At 37.8% G+C, this 24,501-nt stretch overlaps 1 protein-coding gene across 2 annotated transcripts in view; it reads right to left on the reverse strand.

Moving 5' to 3' along the window:
- Positions 1–24,501, reverse strand: part of LOC124595643 (diacylglycerol lipase-beta-like) — an 855,670-nt gene that overhangs the window by 18,659 nt on the left and 812,510 nt on the right. For both annotated transcript variants that reach the window (XM_047134491.1, XM_047134481.1), the window contains exons 14-16: positions 23,253–23,407; positions 14,901–15,050; positions 1,315–1,427 (exon numbers count right to left, since the gene is read on the reverse strand). In XM_047134491.1, coding sequence (XP_046990447.1) covers positions 1,315–1,427; positions 14,901–15,050; positions 23,253–23,407 — 418 coding nt within the window. The remainder of the gene's footprint in view (positions 1–1,314; positions 1,428–14,900; positions 15,051–23,252; positions 23,408–24,501) is intronic.

Here is a 24,501-nt window from a genome sequence, read left to right on the forward strand (position 1 = left end):
TGGTGTATGATGTAGATGTAGATGAATAATACATAAAATAATGAAAAGGCAAGCACTTACCTATAGCTGACCGATGTGTGGCAAATAGAAACACTCACCAGAATACAACATTTACACTAGCTTTTGAGCTCTCGTACTTACACTAGCAACAGTCCACACATTCACATTCTACATCTACATCTACATGATTACTCTGCAATTCACATTTAAGTGCTTGGCAGAGGGTTCATCCAACCACAATCATACTATCTCTCTACCATTCCACTCCCAAACAGTGCGCGAGAAAAATGAACACCTAAACCTTTCTGTTTGAGCTCTGGTTTCTCTTATTTTATTTTGATGATCATTCCTACCTATGTAGGTTGGGCTCAACAAAATATTTTCGCATTTGGAAGAGAAAGTTGGTGATTGAAATTTCGTAAATAGATCTCGCCGCAACGAAAAACGTCTTTGCTTTAATGACTTCCGTCCCAACTCACGTATCATATCTGCCACACTCTCTCCCCTATTACGTGATAATACAGAACAAGCTGCCCTTTTTTTGCACCCTTTCGATGTCCTCCATCAGTCCCACCTGGCAAGGATCCCACACCGCGCAGCAATATTCTAACAGAGGACGAACGAGTGTAGTGTAAGCTGTCTCTTTAGTGGACTTGTTGCATCTTCTAAGTGTCCTGCCAATGAAACACAACCTTTGGCTCGCCTTCCCCACAATATTATCTATGTGGTCTTTCCAACTGAAGTTCGTAATTTTAGCACCCAGGTACTTAGTTGAATTGACAGCCTTGAGAATTGTACTATTTATCGAGTAATCGAATTCCAATGGATTTCTTTTGGAACTCTTGTGGATCACCTCACACTTTTCATTATTTAGCATCAACTGCCATCCAGCAATCTTTTCTAATACACACAACTGCACAGACACCCAAACACTCACACCTGCAGCCTCACACATTTAAGCTATAGATGAGTGCCTGCTTTCCTGTATTTTACATGATAATGAATATAATTATTTATAAACATAAAATGGTTGGGGGCACATATTATGGCTTGAGCTTTAACTGAAAACTGTAGTTGAAGGGATGATGGAGGGGAAGGAGTTCTGCAGCAAGCTGAGACATGAATATACAAGGCAAATTTTAAATCCTGTAGGATACTGCAGTGTGCTGAAATGAAAAGAATAACTGAAAAGTGACAGGAGTGGAGAACTGCTTCAAATCCACTTTACAGTTGATCACTGAATCAATAACGAAGTCCAATTTCTTAATTTTCTATTCTAATACTAAAACCAAAATATTCCTCTTTCAGTGTTACCTTTCAGTTTTTGTTTTCTTTCTGTGAGTAATATGGAGAATTCGTCCTGGCATGTACAGCTGTGTGCGGGAGAATCGTCTAACAGTAAAATCCCTCTCAAAAACGGCAGATTCCTGTAAAATATTCATAAAATAAAATAATTTATCTTGTTTCATACCCAAGAAGTTCACATATTTGAGAACAAAATGTGACAGATACAATGTAATCTGCAAAAATAGGCATGTGATTAATAGCATATAAAGCAAAAAATTAATGAGACTAGATGAAAGGAAATAATGTAAATAATCACTGTACATTGCTTGTCATGTTTATTGTAACTTACTTCTGTCTGCACTGGTGTCAACTTTGTGTTGTTTGTTACTAGTTCACCTTTTTTAACTTCTTTCTAATTGTTATCCTTTCACCTTACTTTTTGTTTCTTTTAATTATTTTTAGACAGTACATTTACATATTTTCGGTACTTCATCCTCTCACACCATTTCTTTGTGTCATTAAAACAGTTGTTAACTAGTACAGTTTTAAAGTCTAAGATATTTACACGATTTTCAGTTTGCCATTGCATTTTACACAGAATGAAACAGATTTAATGTAAAATCTAATTTCCTTACTGTTATTATCAGTCTTGTATCCAATGTGAGACCCCGTATCAACAGAAAATGAGTTTCAAGGAGGATTTTTATGATATCATCCACACACAGTGTGATATTCACTATAATGATGTGTGTTGTCAGGGACAGCAGAACATGAAGAATGACCATTACTTCTACAAAGAGACTGAGTAATGCTGTTGTATGGTGACAGCAAACAGTGCAGTGTGGGCTGTTGTATGAGGTGGAGCAAGTTAGGCAAGAAAGATGTCACAAACAAATGTTCACCAATTCTCAGGTGTCTGTTGTTTCAACTGCATTAGAGACTGATCAAGAGAAAACCATGTGGCTGTGGTAATAATTCAGTTTGATATGTATCACTTTCAATATTTTTTGCAGAATGGAATGGTTTCATTTTTCAGTTTCCATATCCCCAATATGGTAATAGCTACTGTATTTTACTCGTACTATGCTTTTGAAAAGAAAAAGAAACACATAGCAGAAAATGGAGAAAAAATCCTTGACGGAGGACACTTGTTGCACTTAATGAGTGGCAAGAGAGTACTTTTACAGTGCAATGCCTGAGCAACCAAACAGTCAACAAATTACTTAGTTTTTATCCACAGAGTTTTCCATGACTAATTTACATTCCATAATCAACACTGAGCTTACTTTCTTTCCATTTATTCCTGATGGAAGATTGTTTCTTACTTTATTACTGATTCTTTGTTGTGGATACATACTCCATTAAAAATACACATATCAAAAATAGCCAACACATGCACAGAAAAGATATCAGGAAATAACTTCCATGGAACTAGAGGGAATCACAGAGGGCAAAAATTGTATGGGTATACAGAAATTTGAGTACACCCAACAAATGATCAAGGATGTTGGTTGTGTGTGTACTCTGAAATGAAGAGACTGGCACAGGAGAAGAAGCACCAGCTGCTTGCATCATGCCAATCAGAAGACTGATGCTGGAAAAAAAGTTCTTCAAATGTTTTTAAACATGTTTATTGAAATAACTTCTCCTAAAATCATTAATTATGAAGCACAGATTAAAAGTAAGAGGGGTAAAAACTTACAGTGTCAGAAAAAAGTTCACATATTGAACATAGCCATTTTAAGGTTGCAAGACACCCATAACATCAGTGTATGACAAGGTAGGGAGGAAAATTAGGGTTTACTGTCTCATCAACATTGAGGTCATTAGAGGGGATGCGAAGGTAATAGGTTGTGCACTTTCAAATGAATCATCCTGGTATTTGTCTGGAACAATTCACAGAAATCGCAGAAACCTAAATCTGTATGGTCAAATGTGATGAACTGTCATTCTCCCAAATGCAAATCCAGTGTGATAGCCATTATGCTACCTCACTTTGTGTTTGCTGTAAGTCCCCTATTCAGCAGTATGCACTCACATTTTTAATGTATTGTCTTAGTTTCACATACTTTGTAAAGGTCATTTCTAATAAAATTTTCGTACTAATTTAACAACTAATGGATGCTACGCACCTTGCCTTTTGAATCATTATCTGAGCTACACAATTAGCATTCCTCAAGACACTAAAAATACCTGGATACTGGCATTTATTAGATCCACTCAAATAAAAAGGAGAACAAAAATGTTATGATTATAAATTATTACAACTTAGGTCAAAAGTAAAATGTATCTTATTATAAACATATACAATAGAGATCTCTGGCTAGAGAAAAATTACAGTACACTCCATAGCTTTGTGCCCCATGATATAGTTTCTCTGCACATGGGTTGGAAAAGCCAAATATACATTATCCTGTGTGGTGGATTCCTAGTACTGCAACATTCAGTAGGAATGAATGGGAGCAATGGCCTATCTGAAATGGTTCAATATTAAAGTATGCATGAAAAACTTTACAGAAATACACTGATGTGTGTAGACAAGCATACATTAAAGGCAGGTTGTGGCTGTACTCAAAATTAGGGAAAGTAACATAAAACAGGATCATAAAGCCCACACTATATGAGGTAGATCACCTCTAACATTAATTCAAATGAATGGACTATTCCTGCTGTCCAACTGTAGCACAAGTTTGTAATAATGCACTGTTGACAATAGTGGAACAGAATATTCAAATAAAACTCTTGTGCCATATTGTAATACACTGCCTGCCAAAGCCACCCAGAATGGGAGAAAAAAAGAAAATGAAACTTCACAGATTGAGAGAGTTATTTCAGTGATTACAGAACAGAATTTGTACTATGATTCTACTTATCAGTATGGCATTGCACTGCATCTGGCTTGTTCCATGCACTGATTTGTTTGGCAATGGTGTCATAAAGCTGTTGTATCCTCTCCTGAAGCAAGCAGTCCACAACTGTTTCACTGGTCCTTCACATTCTGTTTATGGTTACTGCTGGGGATCTTGCTGGCTACAGGAGTACCTCAATGTCACACAGACACTTCATACAGACACATGCCATGTGAGGATGAGCATTGTTCTGTTGAAAAATGGCACCATGATATTTTTGCATGAGATGTAACACATGATGATGCAGGATATCCATAATGTACCATCGTGGCATCCTAACAGCTGTGACCTGAAGACACAGCCAACAGTGTATCACCTCATGACATTAGTAGTAAGACAACTCTCTTTCCAAAACATTGAATAATGGAACCTCTTCCTCAGTCAAAGTAATACTCACCAACAATGTTCATCCAGGGTAGTGCAGAACTGTGCTGAACACAATGCAACACTATTCATCAGCTTGCTGCCTTATCAACACACCAAACCACACACAGCTGTTTCTGTACTGATGTTAACAGAAGCCTATGAATGAGATTGTAATTCCATAGTCCAGCTGGTGCTAGTCTCCGATCAGTGATGTGGGATGACACACAATGTTGGAGGGAGTCCATTACCCATTCTCAAATGGTGGCCGCTGATGTGAAAGGGTACAATGTGCTTCAGAACTATTGGTGTTCCTCCTCTGTCAAAGTTGACCAGCACCTTGGTGATTGACAGCTTTTAGGTAATCCCGCACATTCCCACACAATCCAACATTGGGCCACTGTCACACACAAATGCCCAAAAAATCAGGATATTTATGACAATAAACTTCAAGTGTTGTGACTCGCTGATCTTTCAAAGTGCCACCGCGCAGTTACGTGCGTCCTCTACATGCGGCGCTGTCTGCCAGCCATGCAGCAGCAGCACCACCTAAGAGGCCAGTGAGCCAATGGCCACTAGACTCGGATCAGTTATGATTTGACTGTTAAAGTTTACACATGTCTTACTCTGTTTACTTTATCTGTGACTTTCATGTATTGTGTCTTCCTTGAAATATATTTGTTCAACTTGAAGTTATAACATTAAGTAATTTGCATCTGGATTTCCTATAATTTATGTCAAGGAAAACCTGGTTTCAAATTATTGTATGAAAAGCATTGAAATGCGGAACATTTTTCATACATTATATTTGTCTAGTATGTTTCTTTCTATTACTTTGTTTCATATTTTCTGAATTTTCATTTCCTTCATACAGTATTTTTCTTCTGTTTGTTGTGAACAGCTTGTATTGATGTGTTGTGACCATTTGATTGCTGTGACCTGCATGGTAATTGGGAAGGTTACTATGTCCTGTATCCTGTATGTTTGATGGGAAAGTTGTTATCAAGAACCAATGATAAGTGGAACTAAACAGCTCTGAATGATCTTTATAAGTACTATTCGTTATCTCAAAACTCCACATAGTGTGATTTTCAATTGCTTTTTAGAATTTTGTTAATGTATTTTCCAGTTTTCATAGAAGGTTCAGTTATTTCATACTTAAGATTAAGCACTGAGAAACTGACACAACTGTTAGAGATCATAAATGGAGTGAGTACAAGTATATTGTTGTGGGTTGCATATATTAGAAATCAAGGCACCACATTAGATAAGTGGTATAAAGGCTTCCTTCTATCCTGCTGAAGTTCTGTGAGTATGACAAGTCTGAGAATGGTGGTGCAGTGATCGCTTCCTACTCATCAACTCATTCCCTCTTATTGAAATGCACAGAAGTGTAAGATTAACTGTGACTTAGTACAACCAACTGTCAGGGGTAACATACGTACATATGTACATAGATATGTATGTACAGACATAAACCACTGAAGTGATTTCAACCAAACTTGGTAAACATATCCCTTACTGCTGGACAACAGTTGTTGTGGGGGTAAGAACCACCTAACGTCATAGTTCAGGAGACATGATATCAAACAATAAGATGCATTATGTGTGACATTTAAATTTATCACTCCTGTTCTACTAACTCTATTTCCAATAAATTTTGTAGACGGTATCCAACTATTCCACTAAATACACCTACAAAATTATATCATGGAGCCACACAAAGTTCAGAGATGCACAAGAAACTGCCAAATCATGCATGATGTTTAAATTTATTACATCTTTGTTTTTAACTCTATTTGCAACATATTTTGCAGATGATATCCACACATGCCACTGAATGTACTTAAACAACTTCTGTATTTCAATGCACAGCATGTAATTCATGAGATATGGTGTCATCAACACTTACAAAAGTGAAAAAAATGCTGTGTCATGCCTGCTGAAGTTATAACACATGTATTATTTACTACTAAGACACTTATACAATTGAGTCAACTTCAGGAAATCCCTGACATCTGGAAGCATTTTTGACAGCTTTCAACTCTGAAATGCGAACAGCCGTAGGTAAAAACAATAGCTGTCTATAGGTCTATGAAGAGGTGTTGCCAAAGAGACATTTACAAAATTGTGATGTAGATATGCAAAACAGCTGCACCCAACATAAAGACACTGTCACAATCATGTTTCTTGATCTGGAAACTGTACTTATACATTTTTATATTATTCATATTTCTTTGTATGAATATTTCATAATTACAAAGACGTTTTCACTATATGGAAGTGACTTTTCTTTTTTTTTTTTTTTTTTTTTTTTTGATGGTTCACTACAAAAACAGTTAATTTTTTATTTTCATTTCTAATTGAAAACTGGCAAAATGAATAACAGAGCAATACCAGGCTTGTCAGCTAGTAAATATATGTAAGAACAATATTCACTGCTAACTGATCAGTTATAGTACTGATAAATTATAATTGTTACATGTAATGGCTGCTTATGTTACAGCAATGCCATGAGTCCACAGTTATACTTGCTTGCCTTTCTGGTAGACCCCTCTTGTACCTGATAACAGACTCAAGTGATTAGTTTTCATTAAATAGGCAACAGCTGTGACTCATGAGTCGATTTCGTGAGCATACAGAAATGGCAAGCTCAGAGATGATGTCATGAAACCTGCTGGTGATTTTAACACATTCCAGTTAGGCCATAATGACTGCAGGAATTCCCCAGAAGCTGTAAACCTTTTCATCTTCTTTGTGTGGCTCCTGCTTAAAAGATGAAGGAGAAAAGCAAATCAGCATCTGTTTCAGAAATACTGTCATTGATTTCAAAACTATCATTGTCAGTTTTGGAACCAGATTCTTCAAGCAGACCTAGAGTTCCCCCATCAGTCAATTGTCCTCCATTCATGACAAACTTTTGCAATCAAGACAACTAAGGAAGAACACTGCAACAACAAATGTATTGGAGCTGATCACACCTGTGGTATGCTTTTCAAGACACGTAGCACTTTGTGGAAGCAGGATCATCCATCTAGTGGCTCTCCAAAGTACTAAAAAAGTGAACAACTGACTTCAACCTGTCACTGGTCAGAAATAACGCATCATGTGGTAACAAACAGCAAATCTCCACCCAGAAATTCTTTGAGCACTGACTATTAGGGAGATCACAAGGCACCCATAATTTGTACGGGCAACTGGTAGTGACTGGAATGTGTCAAAGACAGTATACATAGCTCATTTCCGATTCCTGAGGACTATTTTCTCTTCTGCAAACAGTTACTTGTCTTTTCTTTTAAGTTCTTGAGAAAAATGAGCTAAACTTGTGTTTCTCTACACGTATCCATTCAATATGCAAATGATATTCTGCCAGACATAACACATCGGGGGACAAACAATCAGTCTTTCACACTTTCTGTTACTGATATTAAATGACCTTTCATTTTATTTGGAAAATTCCTTCCAGTCTGATTAAACACATCAAATTTATATTCGTTTTCAAATTTGGCCTCAACAAAGCTTCAGCACTTTTTGCTTATAGAGCAGTGTGAGAAGAGGTCCAGTTTCTTCCTATAGCTCTGTATTTTGATTTTCGTAACTCAAAAGACATGGAGTGGACACTGGAAACTTTGAGAGTAGAGCAGATACTGTTCTGGCTGTATACCAAGTAGCTGACAGGATGTTAAACCCTAACTTTCCTTTTGCTCCATGTGAATGTTTTAGTAATTACCAATGCAAAAATTGTCCTCCAGTGGCTTTAAGGTGCAGGCTGATACACATTTGATAAAACCAACTAATGAATGATGCAGCAGTGATATACAATGGCAAATTTCCCATATGCTCTAGACATTTGTTAAGCTTCAAACTAATATTTGTAATAAAAAAAATTTCAATAGGCTTTGTCTAATGAAAACAGCAACACTGTCAGATTTGTCCCACAATTTCTAAATTCTCTTCATGCAGCAGCCCTCAAAAAAATTCCTACAAGTGAAGAACTATGCAGCTTTTTGTCTTCTTGAAGTAACTGGTCAGTAGAAGGAGAAGAATTAGTACCACAACAGAAAAAAAAGTCGTAGCAGAGATGGTGCTGCACACAATACCAGACTGCTCAACGCCTAGTAGAAATTATTATTATTATTATTATTATTAAGGTCTCTTTGGTACCTTAGGTGATGGCAGAGGTTTGGGAAATGTCATGGAACCTGAACTGGGAAACTAGTAGCTAAAGATTTACATGTGGGAATGCTCACTTTCTGCTTTATGCCATGAATAAGTCTCTCTAAGCTGTATTTGTCAGCCAGTCACTTGCCTGTGTGAGTTAATTTTAACATGCTCATTGATTCTTTTTAATACATTGAATGCTGTGTGACTAAATAGCAATTTTAAAAGGTGCTTTGGACTGCTACAGCCCACTCTCTTAGCTAGAACCAGTATTTCATCTTTGATAAGGAAGGGGGGGGGGGGGGGGGGAGAGGGGTTGAAAACTGACCGATGTGGATGACTGACTGTCAGATTGGTCATTCTGAACATTCATTTACAGACCTGCTGCAGACTGAAGGATCTTCTTGCCTCTTTTTTAAAAATCTGTTTATGCCCTCATTTGCATTTTGTTGCCTTTACTGACAGACTGTATATGGTCTCTTTCAATGTCCTACACACATAGCCCACAGTCATGGGGCACTGAAGCTGATGAGGTCATGTGATCTTAAGTCAGCTGATCAATAGTATTTCCTGAATATCTGCCCCAATTTTACTTATATGACTTTTCTAACCATGTCTTATTATTATTGCTTTTCTATCTCTTTCAACTCCTGCTAGTCTCTGTGCCACAGCCAGCCAATTCCAGATGGAGTTTCTTGTTTCATTGTAACCAATAATGTATAGGTGATATATGAAATTGTTACAATTTTTAATGTTGTTTACTGTAACACCCAGATATGATGAATTATGACACCAAAAATGAAAACAAAATACAGAACATCACACTGCAGTCGATTCCTCATTATTTCAATGCTAATATCCACACGAAAGACATTCAGAGTACAAGGGAATCAAATCTATTTTTTGTTATTTTGCACTTATTCCACTTTTAAGACTTACTGGTGAAGCAGCTTTCTGAGCATAAAAGAGTCATAAGTGCTGTATGATTGGCATCACTATTGAGCACAGGAGGAAGTAGCCTTTTGTTCAGAGCACAATGGGAACATATCCACTGCCAAAGTCTGAATGGTTTGTTTTATTGGCATGTGAGCTCTGATCAAAGTGGACTGATGATTATGAGAACAATATTTTATGGTACTTTTACAGTAATTGTTACATTAACACATTTTTCTTTTAATGCAGGAGATGGCACAGCTGTTGAGGGGTGGAACTTCTGCAGCAGCTGACAATAATGTCTGCAGTCAAGATCGAACAGAATGCACAGAGCAGAGTAAGAAGACACTCTCAACATCCTGAGAAATGGAAGAGGAGACTTACGCAATGGCAGTGAAACTGTGGGCAGGAGTATACTACAAGGAATGACCCCCCCCTCCCACTGCCCCTGATGCGCCAGGATACTGCATGTTGCAATGTCACAATTAACTCAAATAAGAAGAGAGAGGAAACATATTTCATTCCTTCTGTTATTGCAGTGATTACAGTTGGCAAAATGTGTACTTTAGGGAACTTGTTCAGTCAAGTTCAATTATGAGGTGTCAGAATAATTGGTTCTGGAAATCCTAAAGATGTTAGCTTGAAATATTTTTGATGGATTGGAGTAAGATTTAGGGTGTGTAGCCTCTACCTGTAATAAAATAATCATATATTCAAACAGTTGTGCTGGGCAAAACAGAGACTTTAAAATGTCATTGTCTCTTACGAAGTTATATAAAGAGCCCAGTGTGGAGTCTCAACAATTGATCACAAATTCTTGGTATCAGAAAACTCTTACTTACCTAATGATAGTGTCTTTGGTTTAGTGGAGAAAGCCAGTAGGAAAAAGTTTGCAGATTTACACACTAAAGGATTGTATGGATATTGTTAGAAAAGCAAAGAAAATGTCCCCCAGATCTGAGGTCATTGAAATGAAATTCTCAGACTTATTATCTATTGGAAGCTTGGAGAACTCAGTAATGAACAGAAAAAGATGGTTGGTGGTTATGGCTACAAACAGCTGACTATGAGGTGGTAACATTCTAAACTAGAACTTCCTTCAACCCTGATGTTTAAGCAGATTCTGAACTGATGTCCCATTTGATGAAATTGTCTTAAGAAAGAAACTCACCCATTCCATGACATACTTTTTGTAACATCCAGCAGGATCCTATTATATTCAGTAACCAGTTTACCAATAACAGTGAATAAAAAGTACACACAGACTTACTGCTATATATTACAACTTGCATCACCATTTTTCAAGAATCTACTGTGTGACACTGCCATAAGAGCTTCTTCAGCTTTGCAAGAGCAAGGAGGTGAAAGTGAATATTTTTTCTTCAAACCTGAATTGCACGACTTCCTGCTGGAAACATTGCTTACAAGCAGACACGGGGAATAAAATTAAAATTATATATTCAAGAAATGTGTTTTCATTACCAGTACTGTTTCCTTAATGAAACTTGTAGAGTAGAATCAAGAGGAAGATACAAGTGCAATACCATTCAGTGCACAAAAGAATCAAATTCAAAATTTTACTTTTCTATTCAAGGTAGCATGTAACAGTACTTAAATTTACCCTTACTCAGCATGAGAATACATTACACAAAATGTATTTTGTCATTTAAACTTTTTAAAACTGTGTAAACTTTTTCCTGTAGTTAATTATCCAGCAAAGACTTCATGTTTATTTTTCTCAAAAATCTCTTACTGTAACTTGATTCCCTTGTGCACTGAATTCTCCATTATGTTTCCTAGTTCAATATAATTTGATTTAAAAATATGTTCAGCAAAATATAATTTGTGAATGATTTAAAACATACGTTCATTAGGTTGTAATTCCTGATGAGATAATCAGGTGCTGTTTTGGTCTTTGTAGTTAACATAGTAAATGTGTTTTTCTTTTTCTATTAATTGTAAGATGTACTAAAATGAAATATAATAAATATTGTGAAATAAAATATTGTCAATAGTAGACTGTACAAATATCCTTTATTCATTGTGTGATTGGCCAATTTGAAGACTAAGTCATTTTCAAGCATATGGTGAACTACATTAAATATATACACCATGGGAAACCATTAAACATCACTCAATTGTGTTTAAATTCTATAGAAGTTGTCTTATTTGTATATAAGCACTATGCAATATGTTGTACGTGTTGTGGTATACAATCGAAATCACATTTCATTTGTGAAGCCATTTATGAAATACTTCATCTATATTACAATCTAAGAATGAAAAGATTATTCTACAACCATATAACCATGTCATCTCATGTGTAAATCACAAGACTTCTAAGTCAGACTACAGTTGAAATCAGCTGTTCTAATTTCTAACGAAGATACAGTCAAAGATAACATATATGACTATCGATAATGTACATCTTTGTATATTACATGCTTTGCTGGATGCAAGTTAATATTGTGTACAAAAACAGATTTTATGAAACATATATTACATCAAAATACATTAAAGAAACATATTTTACAATGAAAAAGTGGTATATACAGAAATGTACATTATAAAACAATATTTATACATATTCAAAGTACAAACCCAGGTATGTATTTAAATAAGAATGAGTACAAAGTAGTTAAAAGCATGACATAGCATGGGGATAATTTAATTTACAAATTCTTAGTTTTGTCAAGAATAAGATAGGGATCAGAGAGGAATAAATACTATCATATTATCTGTCTGCTTGTGTCTGTATATGTGTGGATGAATATGTGTGTGTGTGCGCGAGTGTATACCCGTCCTTTTTTCCCCCTAAGGTAAGTCTTTCCGCTCCCGGGATTGGAATGACTCCTTACCCTCTCCCTTAAAACCCACATCCTTTCGTCTTTCCCTCTCCTTCCCTCTTTCCTGATGAGGCAACAGTTTGTTGCGAAAGCTTGAATTTTGTGTGTATGTTTGTGTTTGTTTGTGTGTCTGTCGACCTGCCAGCACTTTCGTTTGGTAAGTCACATCATCTTTGTTTTTAGATATCTATAATATTATCTGTATGACATGCTGGATCAAAACTTTGTTTTACAGATAATTATGGTTTACTTTATGTCCATAATGGTAGCAATCTGAATAATATATCCACTACTTATTTTAATTATATTGTGAATAATGCTGTACTTACATGGTTTATATTTTATTAATAACTTAGTCATGGCTATATTTTATTTTAGTTTTTATTAACTTTAATTCAGTTAGAGCACATATCAACTTCCATGCTGTACTAAACTGGGTATACAAGTTGCTTTTGTATGTGGTACCTATAACTTCAGTAATTCTTTGACATTCATTTGATTTCTAACATGTATGTCTCTATTACTTGGTGTATTGTCATGTTTTATATTCTGAAGTGCTGTAACAATATTTACAGGCATGTGTATCACCTTGGATTGTATATCAATGATTAGAAAGTGGTGTCTTATAGTCATTATTACTGTACACCTTGCACTGCTGCATTTTGTGAAAGTACGTATGATATGTTGATGTGTCATTCATGTTAAGTTTTCATCTCTCACACACTTCATAAATAATGAGATGTATATTACCTGAGTTTCAATTACATGCTGCTTTTACAATTATGCTGCACCGAGAAGCAACAGAAATATGTATAAGTGTAAAGCAGGCATTGTATACATTTATTATATTTCATTGTGCTGCTGCACTTCTTCAAGGCTATATGTATTGCATTTTAGACAAATAATATGATAGTCCCTACCCCTCTCTGATCCCTATCTTATCCTTGACAAAAGTGAGACTTTGCATATTATTTTACCACTATGCTATGTTGTTCTTATAACCATTTTGTACTGATTCTCACTAAAAATACATATTTGGATTTGTACCTTCAATATGTACAAATATTATTTTATAATGTATATTTCCATGTATACCACTTTCACATATAACTCATGTTTCATTAATCTATTTTGATGTAACACATGTTTCACAAAATCTGTTTTTGTACATAAGATCAACTCCCATTTATTGGCATACCTGCAAAGCAAGTAATATACAAAGATCTGTTATCTTTGAATGTACCTTTGCTATAAATTAGAACAGCTGATTTCAACTGTAGTCTGTACATGGAAGTCTTGTGGCTTACATATGAGATGACATGGTTATATGTCTGTAGGAAGATGTTTTTTCTTAGACTGTAATGTAGATGAAATATTTCACAAATTGCTTCACATACAGAATTTGTTTTCAAGTGCAGTGTGGCTACTCAGATCTGGAAAAGAAATTCCAGGTGTGAGGAGGAAGATGGTGAGTGGTGGGTGGGTGGTGGAGGGCATGCAGCATACCACAGTAATGACCTTTCTTTCTTCTCAGCTGAGCTACTTATCAGCCATAAGCAGTAGTTTAGCTGAAGTTTTGAAACATCAAAAATGTATATGGAGTAATGTTTATATAATTAACACACTTTGAAGTATTAAGTATTTTAAATTTTGTTATTTATAAAACTCAATAAAATTCAGTTTCAATTTTAAGAAATTACCTGAGATTTCCACAATTTTTCCACTTGACATGAAATTCCCTGAGAATTACAGGTTTTTCAGAAGAACTGCCACCATGAATTGTATGTCACAACACATATAACATATTCCATAATGTTCATGCATAAGTAAGTAAGACTGCTTCAATAGAATTTCAACATACTTGTAGTCATATTTATGATTTTCCATGGTGTATATGTTAATGTAATACATGACCATGTTATGAATTCATTTGTAGGTGCTTGAAAACAATAGTGTCAAAATCAGCTGATCACATAATGAATAAAGGACAACTGTACAGCCTATTATGGACAATGTTTTCTTTCACAAAATTCTTGGGAGACTGTGGACCCACACTTGAACCAAATATTCAATAAAATAAACAACTAGGTAATAGATAAAGTCTGCCACAACCTTGCAAACTGTTAAAACTACTAATATTTTAGGACTGGTTTTAGTGACACGCATCAATTTAATCTACAGTCAGCTTTCAAGCTAGCTCACAGTTATATACAGTACTAAGTGAAGTTGTACAAGCACTTCTACAGCTCAGACTGTTCTGAAACTAATTTCTGTGTATAAGGATACCTCACTATACAATGCTCTCGAGTTAGCTGTAACATCTCTTCAATTTATATAGTTTGCTAGTCATAAGGAGCTCTGTTTACAATAAAATAAATTGCAGCATATCAAATATACTCACACTGGGCGGCAATGTCTCTGACGTATTAAGTAGCAGAGGTAAATGCCCTGTTGTGTTAGGAGCAGGTGCATCACTCTTCCATGTAGTTTCCAGATCACGGGCAGGTATGCCAAAAAGTGCATATCCAAAGCCATTCAGAAGAATACGATACTGGAGAAAATTTTAGAATGAGAAACACAGCACAGAAAAATGTGGCAGGATAACAAATGAAATGTCAAACAATATTTAAACAATGGAAAATCTTTGACTGAATTACAACAAAATGTCTTTGATCACAATATCAAGTCCTTCAACAATGACTGGTTTCAGTCAGCAATGACCATCTTAAGATCTGTTCCACACCATGCCCTAGTGTGATAAAGCCATAATGACATCATCAAAACATAAAAATACACTCCACAAAGCATCATCATGTAGAACTAAAATATCGTTAAAATAGGCCACGTTGTCGACACAGTCATTTTGCAACTGGTGTTACTGTCATAGTAACGCCAACTGCAAAATAACTGTGTGGATGATGTGGCCTATTTTACATTATATTTTGGTTCTACATGACAATGACTTTCTGAGTGTATTTCTATGTTTTGATGATGGTATTACAGCTTTATCGCATAAGGGCATGAGGTAGAACAGATCTGAAGATGGTTATTACTGACTAAAACCAGTCATCACCGAAGGACTTAATGTTGTGATAAAAGACTGGAATAAAAAACATTTGACAATACCTGGATCACTGTTTTATATTTGCAACTGTGATACAGCTTATAAAACAACAAAATGGAAAAGATATATTGTTACTGGCCACATAGAGGAGCCATGGAGTCGCAGACAGGCACAACGGAAGAAGGCTGCTAAAATATTAAAGTCCTTCCTCTGCAGTAGAAAACACATTCACACAAGCACAACTCACATACACATGGCCACAGTCTCAGGCCGCAGGAGCCCACTGCAAATGCCTCTGACAGAGCAGTCATCTGCTGGGATGGGGGTAAGGATGAGACATGACATGGGGAAGGGAAGGTATAGCAGGGTTGAGCTGGGGGAAGATGCTAGAGAGATCTTAGTGCTGCCTGTTTGAGCATGTAGGGGTTTGGAGGGGACAGGATATGACTGTTGGGTACCATGTCAGGAGGCTGTGCTGGGGGAAGGTGGGGGAGAGGTTTCATGAGGAATCGTGAGGGGGAAGGGAAGACGAGAGAAACAGGAAAGGGAAAATGATTTGTAGATGGGTTGATGAGATAGAGGGGATGTGTAATGTTGGAGTGGGAGCAGAGTAAGGTGTATGTATGGGAGACAGGGGCTGCCAAAGGTTTAGGCCAGGAGGGTTATGGGAGTGAAGTTCTGACCTGTGCAATTTAGAAAAGCTGGTTTTTGTAGGAAAAATCCAGATGACACAGGCTTTGAAGCAGTTTTTACAGTGACATACATTATATTGGGCAGAATTTTTGGCAATTGGATGGTCCAGTTGTCTCCTGGACATGGTTGGAGGGTGACCATTCATGTGGACAAGCAGCCTGTTAGCTGTCATGCCAACTTAGAAAGTGGCACAGTGGTTGCAACTTCGGTGGTAGATCACATGGCTACTTTCTCTAAGGGTAGGGGGAAGAGATGCCTGTGATAGGACTGGAGTAGGTGGTGGCAGGAGGATGTATGAAACAGGTCCTGTGTCTAGGTCTACGGCAGAGATATTAGCCGCAATGCAGGGGGTTGGGATCAGGAGGGGAGTAGAGGCAAACAAAGATACTGCATAGGTTTGGTGGGTGGTGGAATACAACTATAGATTAGGCGAGGAGGATAGTGCAGAAGATATTCATTTAAAGGCTTGATAACATGTAGACAAAAAGCTGGTGGTGAATGTGATTCAGCTGCTCCAGTCCTGAATGGTACTGAGAAATGAGAGCAGTGCTCCCTTGTGGTCAGACAGTGGGTATGTGGGAAAGTGGCAGTTGAATGGAAAGACAAGGCATGAGAGACCTGTTTCTGGACAAGGTTGGGAGGACAATTTTGGTCTGTGAAGGCCTTCATGAGATCCTTGCTATACAGGGTGAGTCAATAACTATTGCCACCAAGAATAACTCCAAAAGTATGATAACAGCTGAAAAGTTTGTGGGATAAATATTGTGTGGGACAACGGGGGCCATAATATGATGCTGGTTTTTTGTTGCTAGGTGGGGTTGCTTCAGAGATATGAAGGTCAACTTTGTTCTTTTTTACTGGGATGCTATAGTTTGGCACTTATTTTCTGATACTGGCTATCGAGACAAATCCAATAATGTGTAACAGTAAGTTCTTTGAAGGTCAATGAAGGTCACAAAGGTGACATGAACATCTTTTTACAGAAGGTGTTTGAAGTGAGCACCATTGGTATCAATGCAGTGCTGCAATCTTCTTATCATGGATGGAGTGGTATTCCTTATCACACTGGCATTTATCGAAGCACATGCTCTGACAATTCTCTCTTGCATATCTTCAGGTGTAGTTGGAATGTCTTTATACACAAGGTCTTTTACGAATCCCCACATGAAAAAATCCAGAGGTGTCATGTCTGGTGAAAGAGCCAGCCACAACACATCTCCTCTGCATCCAATCCAATGATTTGGGAATTGTCTCCGCAACTCATTTCTAGCCATTAGCGAAAAATGTGCCAGACACCCATCATGTTGATACCACATTCTGTTCCTTGTTCCTAAAGGTATTTCTTCCAATAACAGACTTAATATTTCTTGCATGAATGTGGTGTACTTCCTATCATTAAGATTTCCTTTGATGAAATAGGGGCCTAAATTCTGTCCTCCAGAATCTTACACCATACATTCACTGACCACAGTTTTTTGTGTGCTACTTGCCGCAGCCAACATGGATTTTCAATTGCCCAATAATGCACGTTATGCAAATTAACATTTCCATGGTTCGTGAATGTAGCATCATCAGTAAATAAAATCAAATTAATAAATGTGTCATCCCTCTGAATCTGAAGTTGAGGCCATCGGCAGAATTCAATGTGATGCATATAAACCGTACCAGTTAATTCTTGGTGGAGACTGATATGATAAGGATGATATTATAGTGATGGAGAACATGAAAACACTACTCTGGCTCATGCCAGATTCCCTTACAACTTGACGCGAACTAACACAAGGATTTCGAACCACGGTGGCAAGATAACCAATTTCCATTTCCTCATTAGTAACTTTCCTTTGCTGGATATGTTTCCGATACGTTAAAGATCCAGTTGTTCTCAATTTATCATACACATATTTAAATGTACGATGTGTAGGGTGAGTACGTTGAGGATATCTTTCAGCATATAAGTCTCTAGCTCTCACTGAATTTCGTTGGCATTCTCCATAAATGAGAAGCATATCAACTTGTTCTTCGAAGGAGAAAGTGTTGAGGCTCTGGAAAAATCTGGATAGGGTGTCCTCACCATCTGTCCAGGTCAAGAAGATGCCTTCAGTGAATCTGAACCAGGTAACGGATCTGAGGTTCTGGGTGATATGGAAGGATACCTCTAGATGACCCATGAATAGATTGACAAAGGGCAGTGCCATGTGGGTATCCACTGCTGCATCTTTGATTCATTTGTAGGTGATGCCTTCAAAGGAGAAGTAATAGCGGATGAGGATACATTTGTTTATGGTGACCAGGAAGGAGGCAGTAGGTTTTGAGTCTGTCAGACTTTGGGAAAGGTAAAGCTCAATAGTGGCACAACCAATAGGAATGGGGATTTTAATGTACAGGGAGGTGGCATTGATAGTAATGAGCAGGACAACAGATTGTAAAGGAACAACCTGATTTTTAGAGTTGGTAACAAAAAAGTGTTTTCACTGTAGGGATTGGGAGAAGGAGGGATCTTTAACAAGTCCAGCCATGACTGAATTTAGGAGTGGGTTGAAAGGTAAGGCCTTTGAAAAGGACTGATACATCTGTGGGATTTAGGCCTTAGCAGAACAGGATTATAATCATGTTGCAGATCAAAACCTAAACAGACCCACAAACAGTCATGAATCTGTCCTCCAAAAGACTCAGTCCCACAGGAGTATCAACCCTTTCCAATGGCCTTGCCTCTTGACCCACTCCCAAATTAAATCCAGCTGCCTTGTTGAAAACCTTGTCTCATTCTCCTGATCCCTATAGTAGAAATGTGTTTTCCACCAAATGTACCAATCAGGCTCAATCCAAAGCCATCAGTTGCAGTCCCTCACCAGATATCTCAAGGATCTCATGGAGGCATTCACAGACTAAAATTACCCTCCTCACCTTGTCCAGAAACAGGCCTCTCTCATGTCTTGTCTCTACTGTCACCTATCACTTCCCAAATACCACTGCCAGGCCACAAGGGAGCATGCCCCTCATGACTCAGTACCACCCAGGACAGGATGAATGAATCACATTCTCTGTCTGAGTTTTGACTACCTTTCATCATATCCTGCAATGAATATCCTCCCCACTATCCTCCACTTTGGTATTCTGTCACTCACCACACATATGTAATATCATTGTTTGTTCTTACTCCATTCCTGCTCCTAACCCCTTGCCACATGGCTCCTATTCCTGCAATAGAGCTAGATCAGGGATAGTCAATTTTTTGTTATGTATCACACAGTTTTGTATCTTTGTTAGTACTAGAGTTTTCTAGCTGCTCACCAGGAAAGCTGCAGTGCCCACTATTGGGTGATATGTACCAGGCTGACTACCACTGATCTAGAAACAAGACCTGTTCCATACATCCTCCCACAACCACCCTCTCCAGTCCTGTCACTGGCATCCCCTATTTCATCAAAGGTAGGGCCAACTGTGAAAGCAGCCTTGTGGTCTACCAGCTAAGCAGCAACTATTGTGCTGCTTTCTATATGGGCATTATCGCTAACGAGCTGTCTGTCTGCATGAATGGTCACCATCAAGCTGTGTCCAAAAGACAAATAGACCACCCAATTGCTTAACATGCTGCCCAACACGATGTGCTTCACTTAAATGTCTGATTCACAGCCTGTGTTGTCCATCTGTATTCTTCCTACCAACATCAGTTTTCCTAAATTGTGCAGATGGGAATTCTCCCTGCAACATATTCTCCATTCCCAAACCCCCTGGCCTAAATATCTGGTATCTCTACCTCCCATACCTATCCCCTTCCCACTCCAACTCCAATTCTACACACATCTTTTATCCCACCAATGCACCCAAAAGCCCTTTTCCATTCTGTACTCCTCTCCCCCTCCCTTCCCCTCATAACTTCCCATATCCCAGCAGAGCCTCTCAGTGCTGCATCCAACAGTGATATTCAGTCCCCAGCAAATTTCTACATGCTCTGACAAACTGCACTAATATTTTCCTCCACCCTTACCCTACTATCCCTCCCCATTCCCTCTTAATGCCTCCTCCTTACCCATACCACCCTTCCCAGCAGACTTCTGCTCTGTAATTGCAATTGCAATAAGGTCCAGTGCCCTGCAACAGTGGCCAAGTGTTTGTGTGTGTGTGTGTGTGTGTGTGTGTGTGTGTGTGTGTGTGTGTGTGTGTGCGCGCACATGTTTGTTTGTGCGCGCATGTGTTCCACTGCAGTTGCAGGACTTTGTCTAAAGGTTTTAATATTTTAGCAGTCTTTTTCATTGTGCCTGTCTGCAACTCAATGTGGTGAGCAACAATATATTCTTTCCATATTGGTGTTATTGAAATATTTAGATAGCTCTAACTACTACCTGCATCTGCAAGATAAGGTAAGAGTTGAATGAAATGATCAAAAGGGTGCTTACAGTAATAACTGTGACTGAAATGGCATGATTAATCAAAAGAAACTAGTCAAACTTAAATTTAGCATTAAATGTTTGTGGAAACATATATAAAGAATAGCACTGATTCTACCTCTAAGCAGTAACAACAGTAACATCCACATGATAAGTAAACAATATGTACTACAAAAATAGCTGTAAAATTCAGTAGAATCTAGTAACAGTATCACTCCTCCAAAGGGTTTTATATGAGTAAAACTACATTAAGAAATAAAATAAAAAGTATGATATGGAATAGGATATGAAAGTGAGAAGGTGGAAGACAAGGAGAGAGTAGCAAAGCACTGGGAGGTAGGAAATGTGGAGTAAGGTTGTGCTCAGAGACATTAGAAAAATCAGGATTAATTGTGGTAGCAATCCACAGTAACAGAGTATTGGGAATGAGAGAGGGGGGGGGGGGGGGGGGGGGGCAGAGAGAGATAGAGAAAATCAGGGAAGTCAAATGTTTCAATAGGGGTGGAGCAGATTGTGAAATGACAAGAGAAGAAAGGGCAAGCAGAGTGGAAGCAGGAGGCTAGGTGAGGGTGACAACCAGTGGAGATTTGAATAGGGGAACTATTCTTTGTAAGATTTATTTTTATTTTTTGAGTTCAATATATTTTTCACCAAGATGATGAAAATGCTTCAACATGGACTTCAAATAGGTGATGAAAATGCTACTACATCTGAATTATTAATACTGTGTGAAGATTAATGAAATACATTCAAATAATTTATTATTATTATTATTATTACAGTGAAGCCATCTATAATCATGTTAAGTCTTGTTATAGTTGTCAGTGAATTTTGCTTTCTTTGACAGCCACACTTCCTTCATTCATTGTGAGTGGACATGCTTACATTCCTCCATGCATGGTTGCTTGGCTTGATGCAGCCCATTCGTCACTGTCTTTTTGCAGAAAACAGCCCTGTCACAGTCATCTTTGGGTCTGATTTTGTGGGAGTTGTGGGTCTTGTTTAATATTTCTAAACCAGGGCATTATGGTTTTGGGGTCTGAATCAAAAAAGTGGAAGATCTCCTTGGTAAACCTGTTCCCATCCATTTGTTGAAAATGATAGTAAAACAGTGCATGTGATTTTTGAATTGTCTCTGTAATTTTCTCTGTTTTGGCAAAGACTTCCTTGCTGGATCTTTCTTGGTGGATGCCATTCTTGTGGTTGGATTCCATGATTGCTATAATGATTCTGCACACTTTTTTCTCCAGTTCTTCAAGAAGCTTTTTATTTGCACTTAGGGGTAGGCTTTCAGCTGCATACACAATTACTGGCTTCAGAACTGTTTCACAGTGTTGTATCTTAAGTGTTTTGTGAAAAGCATTTTCCATTGTGGGTCATGCTCAACATCTGGTAGGCTTGTTGAAATTTACATATTTACTCATTAAGGTTTTCCATGTCTAGTCTGTTTTTCATAATAATCTCATCCAGGTACTTAAATTTTTCTACCCTGGGGAGTGGGGTTATTTGATGTTGTTAATTCTTTCTGTTTTTCTAATGATATCTGCAGGCCAGTATGTTTGGCAGTTTCCTTTAACAGTTAGATCTGAATGCTAGCATTTTCTATGTCATTTGACAGAATTGGTATATCACTGGTAAAAGCTAGTCAGTCTACCATGATTTTTTTGCATTTAGTTCCCATTCTTACTGGACTACAGTCAGTTTCCATCAGTCTTCTTCACCAGTCCTGATGACTTTTTTTCTTTTTCAAGAACACAGTTGAAAAGCATCAGAAACAGTCCACTGCCTTATCTGACTCCTGTTTTGATTACAAAGAACTCTGAGAGGCAACTTAGGAAGTTTATCTTGGAGTTAGTAACTGTCAAGTGGTTCTACTTAATGGTAGTAAGGTCAGCCCAAATTCCTTACAGATATTGAACAGGGCTTCACAGCCTATTGAATAATAGACTTCCTTGAAGGCCAAAAAGGCTGATATGTACTGTTTAGACCTATAAAGTACAGTATCTGGTGTTGCTTTTGAAGTTATGGATTTGTTCTCCTGTTGATCAACCTTTCCAATTTTTGGTGCTTGACCTGGCTTTCTAAGCACTCCTGGATGACAGACAAGAGAATTCTGTTGGTTACCAGTAGGAGGAATATTTCTCTGTAGCTGACGTTTTTCTTCTGCAGTGGATGGATTAGAGCTATTTTCCAGTCTTTGGGTACGGTTTCTTCAATCCAATTTTTTTTTTTAATTTGCTTTTGGAACATTTCAGCTGATTCCTGAGGACCTTGTTTATGCAGCTCTACATTTATTGATTCTTCTGCAGGTGCTTCGTTGCTTTCGAGGAGGGGAGTGTGGCACTTAATTTCATCTTGTTCACATAGTCTGGACTCAGGGAACCAGAAAATGGGTTTGTTGGCCTCAGTTGTGTTGTTGAGTTTATTGCAATCATCATCATCATCATCATCATCATCATCATCATCATCACCACCACCATCACCATCATCACTGTGTTTATCTTTACCATAATTATTATTACCACTACCGCCATTGCAGTTTTCATTATTATTGTCATTATCAACTATGACACAAACAGAGTAGATCAGATAATGTTTAGCCACTTACCTTGGGCAGTTTACAAAATTTTAACACATGGAGAGCATTTGTTCGAATGTTTTCCATGCTGTCCACGCCCAGTCTCATAACAAAATCATCTCCCACACCAATTGAAAATGTAAATTCTTCTGTCACTTTTGCTGCTTCCCTACTCAAAACACCAGCTGTAAAAACAAATAACTGATTAAAAAACAACTCTTGGTAATAGCAATCCTACATCATTTTGTAACAATAACAGTTTAAAACCCAAACGTGAAATACAACAAACAATAAAATGAACCAAAGTGCCATGTGGGGCTGGAGATTTCAAAGTAATTAACATGATATGTTAGATATGCTGTCCAAGACAAAGCATGCAGCCAGTTTTGAAACATGTATTAAAGCAGTAAATGCAATATGAGTTTTATTCCTTAGCTATACGTAAACCATTTGAAAAAAACTAACAAATAACATCTCACTGTCTCCATAATGAAATTAAACATCTCACCAGAATTTAGTTGCGCAATAGTGACTTTAGCTTGTGTTTCATGACTATTGTGTGACTTTTCTATGAATTATGTATTAAGATAACATCAAGCTAATGGGAATTCAGTTTTGATGAATGAAATGTGCAGCATAATGTAACAAAATAGCCAATAGTATCACAGACTCTGTTGCTGTAATAAAAGACAAATTTATCAATACCAGAGAAGGTAAGTAGCTACTCACCATGTAGTGGAGATGCTGAGTAGCAATAGGCACAACAAAAAGATTCACACAATTAAAGCTTTTGGCCATTAAGGCCTTTGTCAGCAGTAGACACACATACACACACGCACACACACACATTCACATAAACGCAACTTGCACACACATCAGCAGTCTCAGAGAGCTGAGACCACACTGCAAACAGCAGCACCAGTGCATGATGGGAGTGGTGACTGGGTGGGGGTAAGGAGGAGGCTGGGGTGGGGAGGGGGAGGGGGAGGGATAGTATGGTGGGAATGGCAGACAGTCAAGTGTTGCAGTTTCGACGGAGGGCAGGAGAGAAGGTTCAGAGGGGGGAGGGGGTAAGTAGTGGAGAGCACAGAAATAAAAGAAATTAAAAGACTGGGTGAGGCAGTAAAATGACGGCTGTGTAGTGCTGCAATGGGAACAGGGAGGGGGCTGGATGGGTGAGGACAGTGACTAATGAAGGTTGAGGTCAGGAGGGTTACGGGAACATAGGATGTATTGCAGGGGAAGTTCCCACCTGCGCAGTTCAGAAAAGCTGGTGTTG

The sequence above is a fragment of the Schistocerca americana genome, chromosome 1, assembly GCF_021461395.2.
Source record: "Schistocerca americana isolate TAMUIC-IGC-003095 chromosome 1, iqSchAmer2.1, whole genome shotgun sequence".
NCBI classification, from domain to species: Eukaryota; Metazoa; Arthropoda; class Insecta; order Orthoptera; family Acrididae; genus Schistocerca; species Schistocerca americana.